Below are 14,292 nucleotides of genomic sequence, written 5' to 3'. Positions count from 1 at the left end.
ATTTCTGTTGCCTTTGTATATACATATCTGCACAGGTTGTTTTTTGTAGGTCCTGTCTAGCCTCGTCACTACCTCGCCGTGTTAGGCCAGGCACTTACCAGCACATGGGGTCGGTTGTGCTGATGCTACACTTCTGTGCTTTTTACACAGATCATAGTACCGGAGCAGGAGCTTTTGGACAGCAGTAGGAGCGTTGGGAGCTTACTTCAGTCCGGAGATTTCCGAGGTAGCCTTGCTGACGTCCGCAATGGCCTGGAGTCTCTCTTATCTCTGTCTTTCGTTTGATTTCCCTTGTATCGGATCATTCTGTACTGTATTCTTATTCAGACTTTGCATTTAGCATTCAGTAGAAGTTCGTGAGTTAGTGACACCAGATCTGGGTAGAGGTGTATTTGAATTTCCGCACTTGGTTTCAGTTATTTATGTTTCGAGACTTCCGCTTTTATATTAATTGCCTCGTTCTTCTTTATACTGTTAATGTTGTTGAGAGAAATGTTAAACTAATTGGCTTGCCTAGCTCCTATTAGTAGGCGCCATCACGACTCCCGAGGATGGGAAATCCGGGTCGTGACACATTGCATGCCTAATAAATTCCTTAACTCCTTCTATAAATTCCTCCCTAAAAAACCGACGATAGGATAATTCCTATTATACATCCAACTACGATATTCCATCTACATAGAGGACAAATAAATTATATTAATCATAGTTCAAATTACTTTATAGAATTAAGTTACATAATAAATTATAATTTGTTATCACACTCAATTAATCTAGCATAATTAGTTAAGCCTAATTTTCTAAAAGCAATAAACACTAATAGAACAATATAATCCCCTAAATAAGTTACAATGTACTTATATTCTTTGATAGTGTAAACATTATAGCATCCATTTTTTTTAAGAACTAGTTTATACAATTCATAATTTATACCTTAAATTACAAAATTATAGAATTAAGTTGCAATGTACTAGTTTATACAATTCATAATTTATACCTTAAGTTACAAACCTAATATAGTTAAAACCAAAAACCCAAAAAAATTATAATTTTAGGTAGTTCAATTCTAAATCTAAATCTAATGTAGCTCAAAAATCCTATTTAGTCACACAAATCCTAAATATACAAAAATCCTAAATAATTATATAAAATTATATTCCGAAAATTAAAAATTAAAAATTAAAAATCTAATAATTAAGGTAAATTACTAACATTGAACAACTATATATATATATATATATATATGTGCTAAGTGTATAGTATATAAGCTATATAAATGTATATGACCAAAGGATGTGGTGCAGTAGATGAGACTGCTCTTCCCTTAACCAGAGGTCTCGAGTTCGAGTCCTGGGTATGGAAAAATCCTTGGTAGGGAGCGCTTCCCCCCGAATGGAGCGCTACGCGGCGCGAATCCGGATATGGTCGGGCTCCAAATGCGGGTGCCGGACACCGAGTGAGTAATCACAAAAAAAAATGTACATATAGTATCTTATAGTGTGTGTGTGTGTATATATATATATATATATATATATATATATATATATATATATATATATATCAAATAAGTATTAAATATTATTTATTTAAAAGATATTTATTATTTACACACACACAAAAAAAAAATATTATTAAATTTAAATTTTAATTATTTTAAAATCGTGTTTCCGACCGAACTCGGTCGTAAATATTTAATTATAAGCTATATTACATTTTTGTCTTGGGCGGAAAATATTAATTTTAAACTTTCCGAACGAGTTCGATCGGAAATTTGAAAAAAGTTTAATAAAAAATTATTTTTGTACATTATATACAAGTTTGACCATGTGTGGGTCAAATATTGATCAATTTCTGACATCAGTCGGAATTTTTGAAAAGAAAAATACAAAAAGAAAGAACTAATCATAATTGGCCAGCAGTTTTTTCCCAAAAAACACTGCAAAACCAAGCAGTTTTTTTCATTAAAACCCAGCTCTAAACCAGCCCCAAAATACGATGAAACTCACAAGCTTCGGTTGAGTTCGATGTGCGTTTCGTTAGCTCCTTTTCGAGTTTGTCCCGGTTTTGGTTGATACTTATCCAACTGTAAAGCTTTCTTTGGAGACTCTTGTTAAATTGAGAAGTGTCATCTTAAAGGTCCATATCTAACCCCTTTTGTTTTTATTTAAGGAACTTGCATGTTTGTATGATTTTTTGTTAAGTTTTGATGGTGTGGTGACGTTATGATTCATGCTTAAAATTGTTAAGGTTCAATATTCTGTCTTAGTAAATGTTATGAGATCTGGCTGTTCAACTTAGCTAGTAATTCAATCTAAGTCCTTGCCGCCTACAAGGTGTTTGAGTTTTTGCTCATTTGAGTTACGTCATTATTATGTTCAAATTCGTTCTTTATTTTAGATTATATGGATAATCCCTGAATTCTTCCATACTATTTTTACCTTATCCACTTTATCAAAAGGTAATGCCTTTATTAGTACAAGTTATGAATTCAAACATGGTTACAGAGGATCTGCTTAGTAGACGATTTTGTGGCTATTATAAGTTAGATTATTGCTCAGCGTTTGAGAGTCTTCAAATTGAAATTTGAGGTTGTGCATGTGGCAGAAGAGGAAAGAATAATAGGAGAGAAATATTTTGCTTTGTTTGACATTGGATTCATTGGGATTATTTAATGAACATGAATAGTTGAATCGTATGGAATATTCAGAATGAAAGGGGATTTTCCTAATGAGTTTTGATAAGTTTATGTTAATCTTCGAGGTTTGTATAGAGTAGAATACTAGATATAATCGTTAGATTGGTGTACTAGTTAGTATTGATAATATGAAATGGTATGTTGTAAACATCTCCAAATGTGAATAGCTTTTTAATACTCCAAATAGCTAAAATATTTTTGACTTCCCACAACCCCATGTTCATAAATTTTTAGCCTTACAATAATCTCGAACTTAGAAAGAATAATCATAAACATCGCTAGCATGTTGTTAGGTGCATATAATAATAAATCATCAAGTTATGAGTACGATTTTCGTGACATAACTGTGATACTTTATCCCAAATTCAAGTGCGCACTCGCGTGCCTTGATCCTTAACTTCAAATAAATAATAATGAACGTATTGTAAATTATGGGTACGTTCGCGTGGCATGATTTACAATATGTGCAAAACAACAAGTATACGACATCTTGACTTGTTCAAAATAAACTTCATCACTACTTAAAATACATGGTTAAAAGTGGTAATGCATAAAAGGCTCTAAGAATGTAATAATCCGGATAAAATAAGCCAAGTGTAAACTGTTAAGCGGCCGTGCTAAAGCCACGGAACTCGGGAGTGCCTTACACTTTCTCCCGGGTTAACAGAATTCCTTACCCGGACTTCTGTGTTCGCATACAATATTCAGAGTTAAACTTTCCCCGAATCAGGTTTTTTAATAAATCGGTGACTTGGAACACTGTAATAAATTATTCCAAGTAGCGATTCTTTTAAAATTAAATAAATCTATCACTTTTTAAATTGGAAAAACTCCTTTCTTTCCGCAATCCCAGAAAAAAAGAAGGTGTGACAATTTTAAAATTAATGGATAAAATAATTTGACGTTATATAATGATTTATTGTCCCAAAATAGGGTAACAAGGCGATATGCAAATTTTATTTATTAAGAGGAGCAATGACTATACACTTATCTACTGTTTACTGATTCAATCTATAATGACATCCATATTTGATCTTAGATCAGTTTAGAGAGTTCACGTAGGCATTTTATGAGCTTTTGACCTGGTCGATTTCCACCTCCCATTTTCTTCTCCTAACTTTTACTTTCAATATTAAAAAATTTTGGACTCTTTTTTAATCCATTATAAAGTGATGGATACTAACGTCGAAACACAGAAATAATTATTTAACCTTCTCAAGTTAGCATCCCAACTACAACACTTGTATGAGTCCAATTTATTTCTGTCACGTTAAATAGGTATCTTTGTATGTTTTATTTATGTCCATATAAGTAATTAAGCTGTCCGGTTTAGTTTCCGGTTCAAGTTTCAAAAGAACATCACTCCTTTCCTCCGTAACGCCGCCTGCTTCTGGCTTCTCTTTGGACGGTGAAATGTTGGGGGAAGGATGAGTGTAATGTTTAGAGGTAGAAGCATTTTGGTCCGTCTTTCACGGCGATCTACGCTCCTCCAGAGAAGAACACTTTGCGGCAACAACAAGCAAATCACCCTCGGCAACAATAACAACGGCAAGGTCAGTAGTAATAGTGCCGAGGAAGTTAACAACTCTGTTTCTTTAAGTCGTCACGATGCTTATAAACAGTTGGAGAACCTGGACTTTATGACTGCTGCCAAGATGCTTTTTACGGACCCACCCAAGAAGAAGAAATTCGGGTACTTTGCTTATTAATTTTGCTGTTGCATTTCTCATTGACATTTTATCAAACAGTTTGCTTCAGTTCTCTTCATTCCACTCGAATGCGTTTTAACCAAGCCTATGCTTTCATTTATGCTGTGGTATAATTCATCAGGGCAAAATGAAAGTTGTATAGATTTCAATGTGAAACTGTGTTGGAAAATTAGTTGAAACAGTATGATCAGGAAGCATGCTACAAGTGGTATGTAAATGATCATTGGACACTAGCTTTGAGATCTGAATGCTGAATTTAACATGTCTTATAGTAAGTAGTAATGTTTTCTGAGTTGCCTAGATATGAGGTATGTTGTAAAGTAAGATTGCATGGTTGGAGGGTTGTGATATGCTGCCACTGATTTTCACTAGTGCGGGAGACTTTGTTCGCACACCCAACAATTTATGCACATTTCTGCTTTGCATAAGCTAAAATGTATGAAGTAACATGGTCACTGAGGATTAAAATAGCTGAACCCAACTTGTTTGGGACTGAGACTTAGTTGTTGTTGTATAAGCAAAAATATAAAGATGGCAGGCTCTTAAGTTGTTGCTAGTTTTTTTTTACAAATGTGATTCTGAATACTCATATAATATTTTTGTTCAGTCCAAGCACTGCTAATCTACCTGCAGATTTTCTACCAAATTTGGACATGCATTTTCCGTAGAGCAATTAGTATGCTGCGGTTTTAATCTCCTTGACAGCCAATAGATGTTTCCCGTTTCACCAGCTATATCTTAAAATTTAAATGGATTTTTGTTTCCGCAGTTGCTAGTTTGTAGCGAATAACATATTTTGTTCAGGTATTATCACTTGAGATATAAGAACTTTGAATACCATATTCCTGCTATTTTATGTCCGCTTACACAATCTGGTCACATGCATAACTCATTTCACTTTTCTTATGCGCTTGAAATTAGAACATGCCTTCTATTCTTCAACCTTTAAGTTGCATCAGCATGACTATTGTCTGTTTGTCATGGAATCTATTGAACTCCGGATGTAAATATCTCTACTTATTGTTCTTATATGTTCTCCACCTCCTGTCGGGTTGTTAATATTGAATTACAAGCGCACTTTTAACAAAATGCGCTCCTTATTTTTGTCGTTTGACATTTTTTCCCTCTTCTTTCATGATCAGGATTGATTTTCATCTGGTACAATTCTTCTTTGCCTGCTTGCCTTCACTTGGTACCTCTATTTTCATGTTTATCACATTTTAATTTGATGTTTGAAGTACATTTTCATCTGATAATTCTGTCTGAAATGCCATTTCCTGTACAGCTGTATATTTGGTGGCTCAGTATTCTCGCTATGAAATGAGAAGAATGGAGGCGGTAAACTTATCCTTCTTTGACTTCTTTATTTTTTTCCATCTTAGAATGATACTTGCTAGTGGTAGATCTCCATTTATCAAGGTCACTTCTTGTTTACACTATGTGATTGTGGGATATCTCTTAAGAGTCTTCATGGGATACTTGTGCCCACAAGTATAAGAGACTGCAGACTTCTCTAAATGGATGATGAGGCATGTCTGGAAGAGTGAGTTTTTAGATGAAATGCATTTAATAAGAGACCGATGCAAATTTTTCTCCTGGATAATTTGAAATATAACACCAAAATTGCAAACAACGTGTCATTGGCAATGCCTGTAGTGTAAAATGTGTTCTTTACTCACTTTTATGCTATCCAAAGTTATACTTATGCCCCTTGTTTTGTTTTTTTCCTTGATGGCATGAGATTGCTTTTCCTTTAAGAATTTATTTAATTTTTAAATACATTTAGTAGGAAAAGATATGTTTAGTCGATTTTAATCTAGTTACAGAACTTCTTTAAATATTTTTAGGAGTTCAATGATATTTGTCCCAGAAAAAGTAAAAGGGTCTGAACCAATTGTTCCAAAGCAAACTAAACAGCTCAAGCACTTGCATTTTTTCCGAAAAAACAAAACCAGAATCTCCCAATACTAATTCAAAAACTAAACTGTTTTCTTATTCTTTTTATATAACCTTGGACTGAGATAAGCTTAAATGGGGCGACGGATAGTGAGGATTCATATAGTGGATCCTGACTTGCTTGGCATTGAGGTGTTGGAGTAGTTTTAGTGTAGTAGTTGCTGTTGCCCTGTATATGGATAAATATTTTTTAGTTGCTACTGAGAATGGCAGATGAGACAGTGAGTTGGAATATTAATATAGTCGGAAGGGAAAGGAGTACTTTATGGGAAATGACACCATTATGTAATTTTTGGACATTTGGAATTGGAGGAATAAAAGAATGTTTTGTCACATAGAACGGGATTTGGGCAGTCTGAAGAGATCAGTTTTTTTTCCCCTAATATTTTTAGTGTGAAGAAAATAGTATTTTGCATTGATAGTTGGGCAAGAATGGTAGAAGAAGCGAGAATACTACATACTCCATTATTGGTTGTAAATCTGATGAAGTCCTTTGATTAAAAAGAAAATAATGGAAAAGTAGTACCTTTTAGTATAAACATAAGACTGTTTCTTGCAAAATAGGAGCTTTGGGACTGCTGTCATCAGAAAGAGCCTCTCTACCTTCGAGGTAGGGGTAAGGTCTGCGTACGCACTACCCGTCCCAGACTCCACTTGTGGGATTATACTGGGTTTGTTGTTGTTGGGACTGCTGTCATCAATTCTAGTGTGAAAGCTAAAAGAAAGGGACAGAGATCTTTCTAAAGGGGTGAAAGAGCATAAATTCTCCTTACTACCTAGGACTGTGTAATGCAGAAGAAAGTTTAAATGGTGTTCCTTTGCAAGTTAAATCAGTTTTAATTTCCCGGGAATTGGGGAAGTTGCATCCACATCTCTAGAAACATACTCGTTTCAGCATAGCTCTTGCTGTGGTAAGTTATACTGTGCTGCTAGGTCTTTTGGAAGTTGAAGATTTACTTTTGAGATGTGAAATGCATTGTTTTAGGAAGCATTTGTGTTCTGTATGGGAATATTACATCAACTATGGATCTCATCTAAAATTTTACCATTTGAATAAAGTAATTAATAAATTGTCTAAAGGCAGTCTTCTCAAAATTTCTTGACTCTCTCTAAAGTATGATATTTTATGAAGCTACTTAATTTACTTTCTTTTGTCTAGTGAATTCTGTCTATTATGCTATCTCAAAAACATGTTCTAATGACTGTGTCATCTTAATTTTTTCCTCTAGGTGTACATCTTTTTTTTTTTTGAAATTAAATTCGTTAATCGGAAAAGGTAGGAGCACTCTTCTGATAACATTACCTATGTACCTCCACCTGAAAGATCAAGCTTCTTTGCTTACGCATACTTCCATTGCTTTTTGCTAGTATTAGTTCTTAGTTGTCTATCTTGTTCAAAAAATTATCAGGAAGCCGAATTGAAAAAGAAAGCTGAAGAAGAAGCAAAAGCAAAAGAGCTGGAATTGATGGCTGAGGAGGAAAAACAAGCAACTGATCCACAACTTTCTGAGGTGAAAGCAAGACTAGATAAGTTGGAGGAGACCATAAAAGAAATTGTGGTCGATTCCAAGAAACAATCAAATGATGTTGCCGAAAGATCAGTCAGCAATGCTGTCAAGAAAGGACCTGGAACAACCGAGCCAGGAACTCCTGACGCTAAGGAAAAGACAACTTCCTCTAGTGATGGAAAAACTCAACCAAGAACATCTTTGCCTGATCAAAAGCAAATAAAAAATGAAGGTTCCTCCCCTGACGCAAAGAAATGAATTCATTAGCATATATTATTTCGCATAGTCAAGCTTTTTGAAGAGTTCGAAGTGCATAGCTTTGCAGAACAGGGAAAAGCCACTGCTTTTAAGTGCTGTTGCTTCATTTTTCTCAAATCAATGTGAATTAGAAGAAATTTGGAAGATGTAACATTTGCTAAGGATCATTGCTGCCATTTTAATGGATCATTAGCAGAAAAGCTTAGTTTTGGAGCATCAGACATTTGACGATATCATTGTTTTGTTAAGAATCTGGGTACACGGGAATGTATAATTTCGATAATAGAAGGCACCTAAGCCATTTTTCTGCTATCCAAATTCGAGCCGGGCGTCGTTTAAATATATTACAGATACCTGATAAAATGAGTATTTATTACAATTATTTCTGGAACCCATGGCGTCCTTTCTTTACAGGAATACCTAAGTGTCTAATTCTGTTTTAATAAGGAGGACTACCTTAAGTATCTCGAGTTATCTTTACGCAAGTATCTGGTCGGATTCATTGTCTAATTTTCCCAATCGGTATATATATAGATTATACACATATTATATACTGATTGCACACATATTATACATGGATCATATAAATATTATACATTTGCCGACTATTTCTAGTTTAAGTTATTGGGCGGGTGGCTATTTAGTAAAAATAGCATGGGCTAGCCAGTTTTCGGACTAGTCATTCAAAAATAGCCAGCGTTTGCAAAGTCATTCAAAAATAGCCACTATTTTGCTGTAACATGGAAAGTTCCAGCATAATATACTGGAGATCGGTGCACCTGTGTATGAACTTCCAGCATGTTATGCTGGAACTCCAACACGCGGAAAGTTCCAGTATAATATACTGGAGATTGGAGCATCTCCAATCTCCAGTATATTATGCTGGACCGATATATAACTGGAACTATTTTTTTCGGATTTTGAATAGTATGTTCGTTCAGATTTATCTTTACATGAAAAGTGGCTAAATTTCGATTACTTTTAAAACTGTGGCTATTTTTGAATGACCGCTTGTAAATCTGGCTATTTTTGTATTCTTACCCATCATCCATCTAATCATGTATGCAAGTAAAACTATGTAATTATTGAGAATTAACAGGGGATATGGACCAAATGGTCATTTGGCCCATGAAAGATTTTCCAATTTCATAACGGGTAGCCCAATGGAGCAAAAGTCCCGGCTTAGCACTTCTTCAGCTAAAAGCAACAGGCTAGGTTTGGAACCCTTGTCGCAGATAAAAATGAGGAATGGTTAACTCTTATAAACCCTCCTTAAGCCCTTCGCTTCCTTTGGGAACTTGCCTATTCATTCCATCGACAATGGCTCGTCGATTAGTCAGACCCTTAGGAGGAATGGCCAAAAGGCTTTTGCTTCAGCAGCAACCCCGGCCAGTCATCTTTAATTTGAGTAGAAATTACATATCGGAGATGCGGAGGGAAGCATTTGAAGGGAACATTCTGAGACTCCTTCGCTATGAGATTCGCTACGAGCTTGAGCGTTCTCCTCCCTCTCAGGTACCCGCTTTCTCATTCCTTGTTAGTTTTTATCCCTTCCTTGTCGGAGTATGTGGGAATTGATTGCACTAAAGTGGGATTCGAAACAATAGAATTATTGCTGGGCATGGAAGCGTTAAAATATTTTCTAATTCAAATTAATGTTTTCGCTCTGCTGAACTGTGAGTATGTCTACAAAATTTAATGAATAAATGGATTGCCAATTGAGAAATTGCCAGTGCTGCTGCTGCTGCTACTACTACTACTCCTCAATCTCGAGTTATACATACATTAGGCTCAGGAAGAAAAAGGTAGTAAACAAAATACGAGCTTATTTGCTTATTTGTTAAAGTGGTGGTTGCAAAGTAAGCTAATATATGATGGTGGTGTAGCATATTAGTCTATTTTGTTTATTTCAGGTAGTCCCATTGAGCAAGCAATTGGACCTTTATCAATTTATTAGGTTTAGCTGATTTGAATAGACATTGGCGTTTCATATGATACCTTCTTAACCATGAAAAAAGATGAACCTTGTCAAGCCCCATTGTTCTTCTTTTTCCCCCTGGGGTGGTCAAAGATGTGAGGATTCCATGTTAAAAGCACTGGTCTGATCCACACCATAGATAGGATAAGCAGATTCTCCGAACCAAAACGAGAAAGTTTATTTACTTTTGAAAAATTCACAAGGACAAGAAGATCTTAGATATTGCTCGGTAGCTAAATCATCATATGATCTGAAGTATCCAAGACTTATAAATATTGGGTCACCGAATAGATGAGACATACATGTGTTCAATTGGGCACAATTTCCCGTAATATAACAAAGTTCGTGCTTTACAAGATCAGATCTGAATGTTACTGCACCCAGATTTCTATTACAATCTACATATGTTACTGAATATACTTTGTGGTAATTAAACTCTGAAAATGCTAAAACAGTGTCTTGGCTGATATGTGTGATGTGGACTAGCTTTAACCAAGGGCGGAGCTATGTTTAATTGAGGGGATTCAATTGAATCCCTTTCGTCCGGAAACTATACTGTGCAAATAGAGTACCAAAACTTTTTTATACATATATTAATGGGAAAAGGTCCAAAATTGCCCCTCTACTATACTATATTGTTTACTTCTGCCACCCGTTATATTATTCGTCCAATCTAGCCCCTACCGTTAATCAACTTTTAAAAATTGCCCCTAACCCTTATCTACACCGTGGCAGCTGACCCCCTCAGTTTTTTCCATGTCATCTGCCAAGTCATCGACCCCATCAAATTAAAACCCCACAGATCCCCAAACCCTTCGTATGACAAGATGTAAAAATAAGAAATTCTGCCATGGAAGAACCCAACAAACAATCTAAGATCCTAATCACAGGCTGCAAAGGTTCGCATATTCTTACCTCCTTCGGCCTCAAGTCGTCAAACTCTTCCTAAATCCCCTAATTCTCAAACTCTTAAATAAACATTCTCAATCTCATGAAACCTTGAATTATCCGAGACCCCATTTGTGAAACCTCAAACCACATAACTTTGGATGGCCCAATCAACAAGAAAATTACAGAAATCGAAGTTAGAACAACTAGCAATCAGCTTATAATAACACCATTGAGAGCAACCCCAAAAATGCTTGCGTATTTGGCGTAGAAAAAATTCGGCTTGACGATGAAACGAATCATTGTTTGAGTTCCGTTTGGACTGATTTGTGGCTTGAGGGTGGTTAATTTGAGCTTGTGGAGTTGAATTTTATCCTGGCAATTAGAGGTACAGTTGGTGGTGCCGCCGGAACAGTGCTCTATTCTTCAAAGCTTGATTCGGCCAATTGGGGCATTCAAAATTATTAGGAACTTTGATAGGAGGGGGTTGTGATACTTGACACATTTTTTGGCGTTGGTCATTCTGGCCAAAAGTCGTAAGAGGCCGATTTCGCCGGAAAATCGATGGCAATAATACATATATTTTTCTGAGATGTATTTTTCGTAGACACATGTTTCTTGACATAGGGATGGAGATATATGATTCTAATTTTGCAAAGTGTGTTCGGAACCACCTTGAACGGCGACCAGCTTCGACTTGGAGGTTTTGGAGTGTATAGGTGTGTGAGTTACTCCCTCGGTACACAATAAGTGACCAATTTGCTTTTTTATTTTGGTCCACAAAAAATGTCCATTTATATAATCAAGAAAAAATTCAATTTGTTTTTACAAAATTACCCTTATGTACATATCCCTAAAAAGTTTTCTTACTCATTAAATTACTAAAATTAAATAGCAGCAACCAAAAAGTCATTCAAAGACTCGAGAATAACTACTTCAGCAATTCTCCACTAGTGATGCTTGCAATTCTCCACTCAGTTGTGTGTCATCTTCTTCATCGGGAATAAGATTGAGGTCGGGAAATGCATCTTCATTAAGATCAGGTAGTTGTTCTCCACCAACATGCTCATCCTCATATTCCAAAGGAATGTTTAGATCAATTTAAAGTGGAGAAATTTGGTGCTTTTCCATTTTAGCCATGTTTAACAATAACCTGGAAATTGAGCTTCCTTTTATAAGATAGTTTTGGTGGCAAAAATTGAAAAAATTGGCTCCAGTTTGTTTTTTCAAAGACGTTCTTAAAATTTTAGCAAAAGTTTCAAATTTTATTTTGAATAATGTAGTGATTTGAGAAGAGAAGTAAGTGGTACTATAACTATGCTGCAATATTTAATTAAGGGTAGTTTAGTCATACTAGGTATTTTTGTATAGAATTTAGTATTTTCTTAATGGGCGTACCCAAAACAAATTGGTCACTTATTGTGGACCGGAGGGAGTAAGACTTAAGAGAGGGAGAAGAAGATGAGAATATTTTAGTAAGAAAAAAGGGGTGGGTTAATTAGTGGACCTGCTGACTTGGCTGCTGGCATGGATAAAATATTAGAGGGGTTGGGTGCCACAGTGGAGGGACGTTAGGGTTGAGGGCAATTATGCAAACTTTGTTAACGGTAGGGATAGATTTGGACGAAAAGTATAAGGGGGACAAATTTAAACTATATACCATAGTAGAGGGGCGATTTTGGACCTTTTCCCTATATTAATTGTTGAATCTCCATGACATAAGGGAAACTTCTAATATAGTGTCAAATTCCCTGGTGTGACATTCTAATATTTTTGGAATCCCGTTGAAATTTCTGGCTCCACAATTGTCTTTAACAATAGCTATCTAATAATTTTATTTATTTATTTATGCTCTGTTTTATGGATGCAACACGTGGTATACTTATTCGTGTTGCAGAAAGTATCTTATGGATTGTATTATTTATTATTTTGACTAGTTGTTTACTTATTTTGTCAGATATTGAATAGCGTGATTCAGCAATGTCTCTAGTGCTAATCTTTTTCAATTACCGAACTGCAGCCTATTGGAGAATTTAATTCATTTATCATTGATGAAAGACCTGGAGAGCAATGGATTAAATTAAACAAGAAATTTGGAGAGAATGAAGAAATTAAAGTTGAAGTAACCATGTTTGATGCATCTGTTCCTGTTAAAAAAGGTAATGATGCATCTGTTGCAGATGATGTGCAACTTCACATAACCATGATTGTGAACGTTTTCAAAGGAGAAGGCAATGATGTGCTGGAGTTCGTTTGCTCTGCATGGCCGAACAGCATTGAGATTCGTAAAGTTTACGTGCGTGGGCAAAATGTCAGAGTGGATCAGCCTTATGCAGGCCCTCCTTTTAAGTATGTATCTGAGATTGAATTACCTAATCTCCATCTGGCTTGCCAAAAATTCTTATTTGAGTTTTCTGTTGAACCTGCTTATGTGGTTGGTAAGAACTTCAGGAGTCGGAAATGTGTGAAACTGAACATTTTGAAATATCCTCAACTCTTTTACTGCCATTTTGGAATCATTCTTGCATTGTTTAATAATGAATAATTAAATTTGAGGGTTAAGCAGTCATTATTTAGTTTTGATCGGTTTTGCTTTTGGTGATCTTACTCCTAATTGTTCATCTATATTTCTCTTTCTTTTCCCTTTTCCTGTGCAACTGATGTACTCCAATTGCTAGCAATTGCAGTTTGCCTGATAGTTTGATTGGTTTTCTTTTTAACTTGTGATTTGCAGGGAATTGGATGATGAACTGCAGGATTCTCTTTATGATTTCCTAGAGACAAGGGGAATAAATGATGAATTTTGTGTATTCTTACATCAATACATGACGAACAAAGATAAACTTGAATTTATTCGCTGGATGGAAAAAGCCAAATCATTCATGGAGAAGAAATAGAGAGATGTTGCGTTGTTGAGTTACTTTAAATTATGGAGCATGCTCTGGGTGTCATAACTTGAGAGATACTATACTTGGAATGAGAAAGAGACACTTTTGTTTTAGCTCAATTGGAAGTCAGGCCATGCTGATTTGTTTGTCTTCAAGGTTTCGTACTACATTAACCAAAATCAACATTACTAACAAGAAAGGAAATAACATTACTAATTAGTTGATGTATTGTATGAAGATTGAAAATCAAGACCACATTCTTCAATTTACAAGGTTTTCTCTACATGGTTAGCAAAGTGTAGGTAGGGGCTTTGCCATGAAGCCCTTGTGTTTGGGGTTATAGGTTTATCCTTTTACTCGACCTCTCTGCCACACCACTTTTACTTGTTAAGTTTTCAGACTGCTATATGTT

At 35.4% G+C, this 14,292-nt stretch overlaps 2 protein-coding genes across 3 annotated transcripts; both read left to right on the top strand.

Annotated features, from left to right (window-relative positions):
- Window positions 1-1,916: 1,916 nt before the first annotated feature.
- Window positions 1,917-8,438, top strand: LOC109243082. 2 transcript variants are annotated; one of them, XM_019409975.1, is made up of 5 exons: window positions 1,917-2,136; window positions 4,029-4,388; window positions 5,547-5,596; window positions 5,690-5,742; window positions 7,770-8,438. In XM_019409975.1, exons 2-5 carry the CDS (start codon window positions 4,123-4,125, stop codon window positions 8,124-8,126), a joined length of 726 nt encoding a protein of 241 aa, XP_019265520.1. In that variant the 5' UTR covers window positions 1,917-2,136; window positions 4,029-4,122; the 3' UTR covers window positions 8,127-8,438. The 2 variants fall into 2 exon arrangements, with proteins under 2 accessions (XP_019265520.1, XP_019265521.1); XM_019409976.1 differs by lacking the exon at window positions 1,917-2,136 and having other exon boundaries at window positions 3,905-4,388.
- An 895-nt stretch (window positions 8,439-9,333) lies between these two features.
- Window positions 9,334-14,163, top strand: LOC109243081 (uncharacterized protein At2g39795, mitochondrial). Its single transcript, XM_019409974.1, has 3 exons — window positions 9,334-9,641; window positions 13,013-13,341; window positions 13,727-14,163. The coding sequence occupies exons 1-3, from the start codon at window positions 9,375-9,377 to the stop codon at window positions 13,887-13,889; spliced, it is 759 nt and encodes a 252-aa protein (XP_019265519.1). The 5' UTR covers window positions 9,334-9,374; the 3' UTR covers window positions 13,890-14,163.
- Window positions 14,164-14,292: the final 129 nt, after the last annotated feature.

Source organism: Nicotiana attenuata, unplaced genomic scaffold, assembly GCF_001879085.1.
Source record: "Nicotiana attenuata strain UT unplaced genomic scaffold, NIATTr2, whole genome shotgun sequence".
In the NCBI taxonomy this organism is placed as follows: domain Eukaryota; kingdom Viridiplantae; phylum Streptophyta; class Magnoliopsida; order Solanales; family Solanaceae; genus Nicotiana; species Nicotiana attenuata.
This window is presented reverse-complemented; position numbering and strand designations above follow the sequence as displayed.

What these genes read in the sequence shown, in the direction of transcription:
- LOC109243081 (XM_019409974.1), top strand. Translation starts at nt 9,375, where the DNA reads ATGGTTAACTCTTATAAACCCTCCTTAAGCCCTTCGCTTCCTTTGGGA. An exon ending in AGCGTTCTCCTCCCTCTCAG is followed by an intron (nt 9,642 to 13,012) that starts GTACCCGCTTTC and finishes ACCGAACTGCAG; the next exon opens with CCTATTGGAGAATTTAATTC. An exon ending in TATGCAGGCCCTCCTTTTAA is followed by an intron (nt 13,342 to 13,726) that starts GTATGTATCTGA and finishes TGTGATTTGCAG; the next exon opens with GGAATTGGATGATGAACTGC.
- LOC109243082 (XM_019409975.1), top strand. Translation starts at nt 4,123, where the DNA reads ATGAGTGTAATGTTTAGAGGTAGAAGCATTTTGGTCCGTCTTTCACGG. An exon ending in CCCAAGAAGAAGAAATTCGG is followed by an intron (nt 4,389 to 5,546) that starts GTACTTTGCTTA and finishes TTTCATGATCAG; the next exon opens with GATTGATTTTCATCTGGTAC. An exon ending in AAATGAGAAGAATGGAGGCG is followed by an intron (nt 5,743 to 7,769) that starts GTAAACTTATCC and finishes AAAAATTATCAG; the next exon opens with GAAGCCGAATTGAAAAAGAA.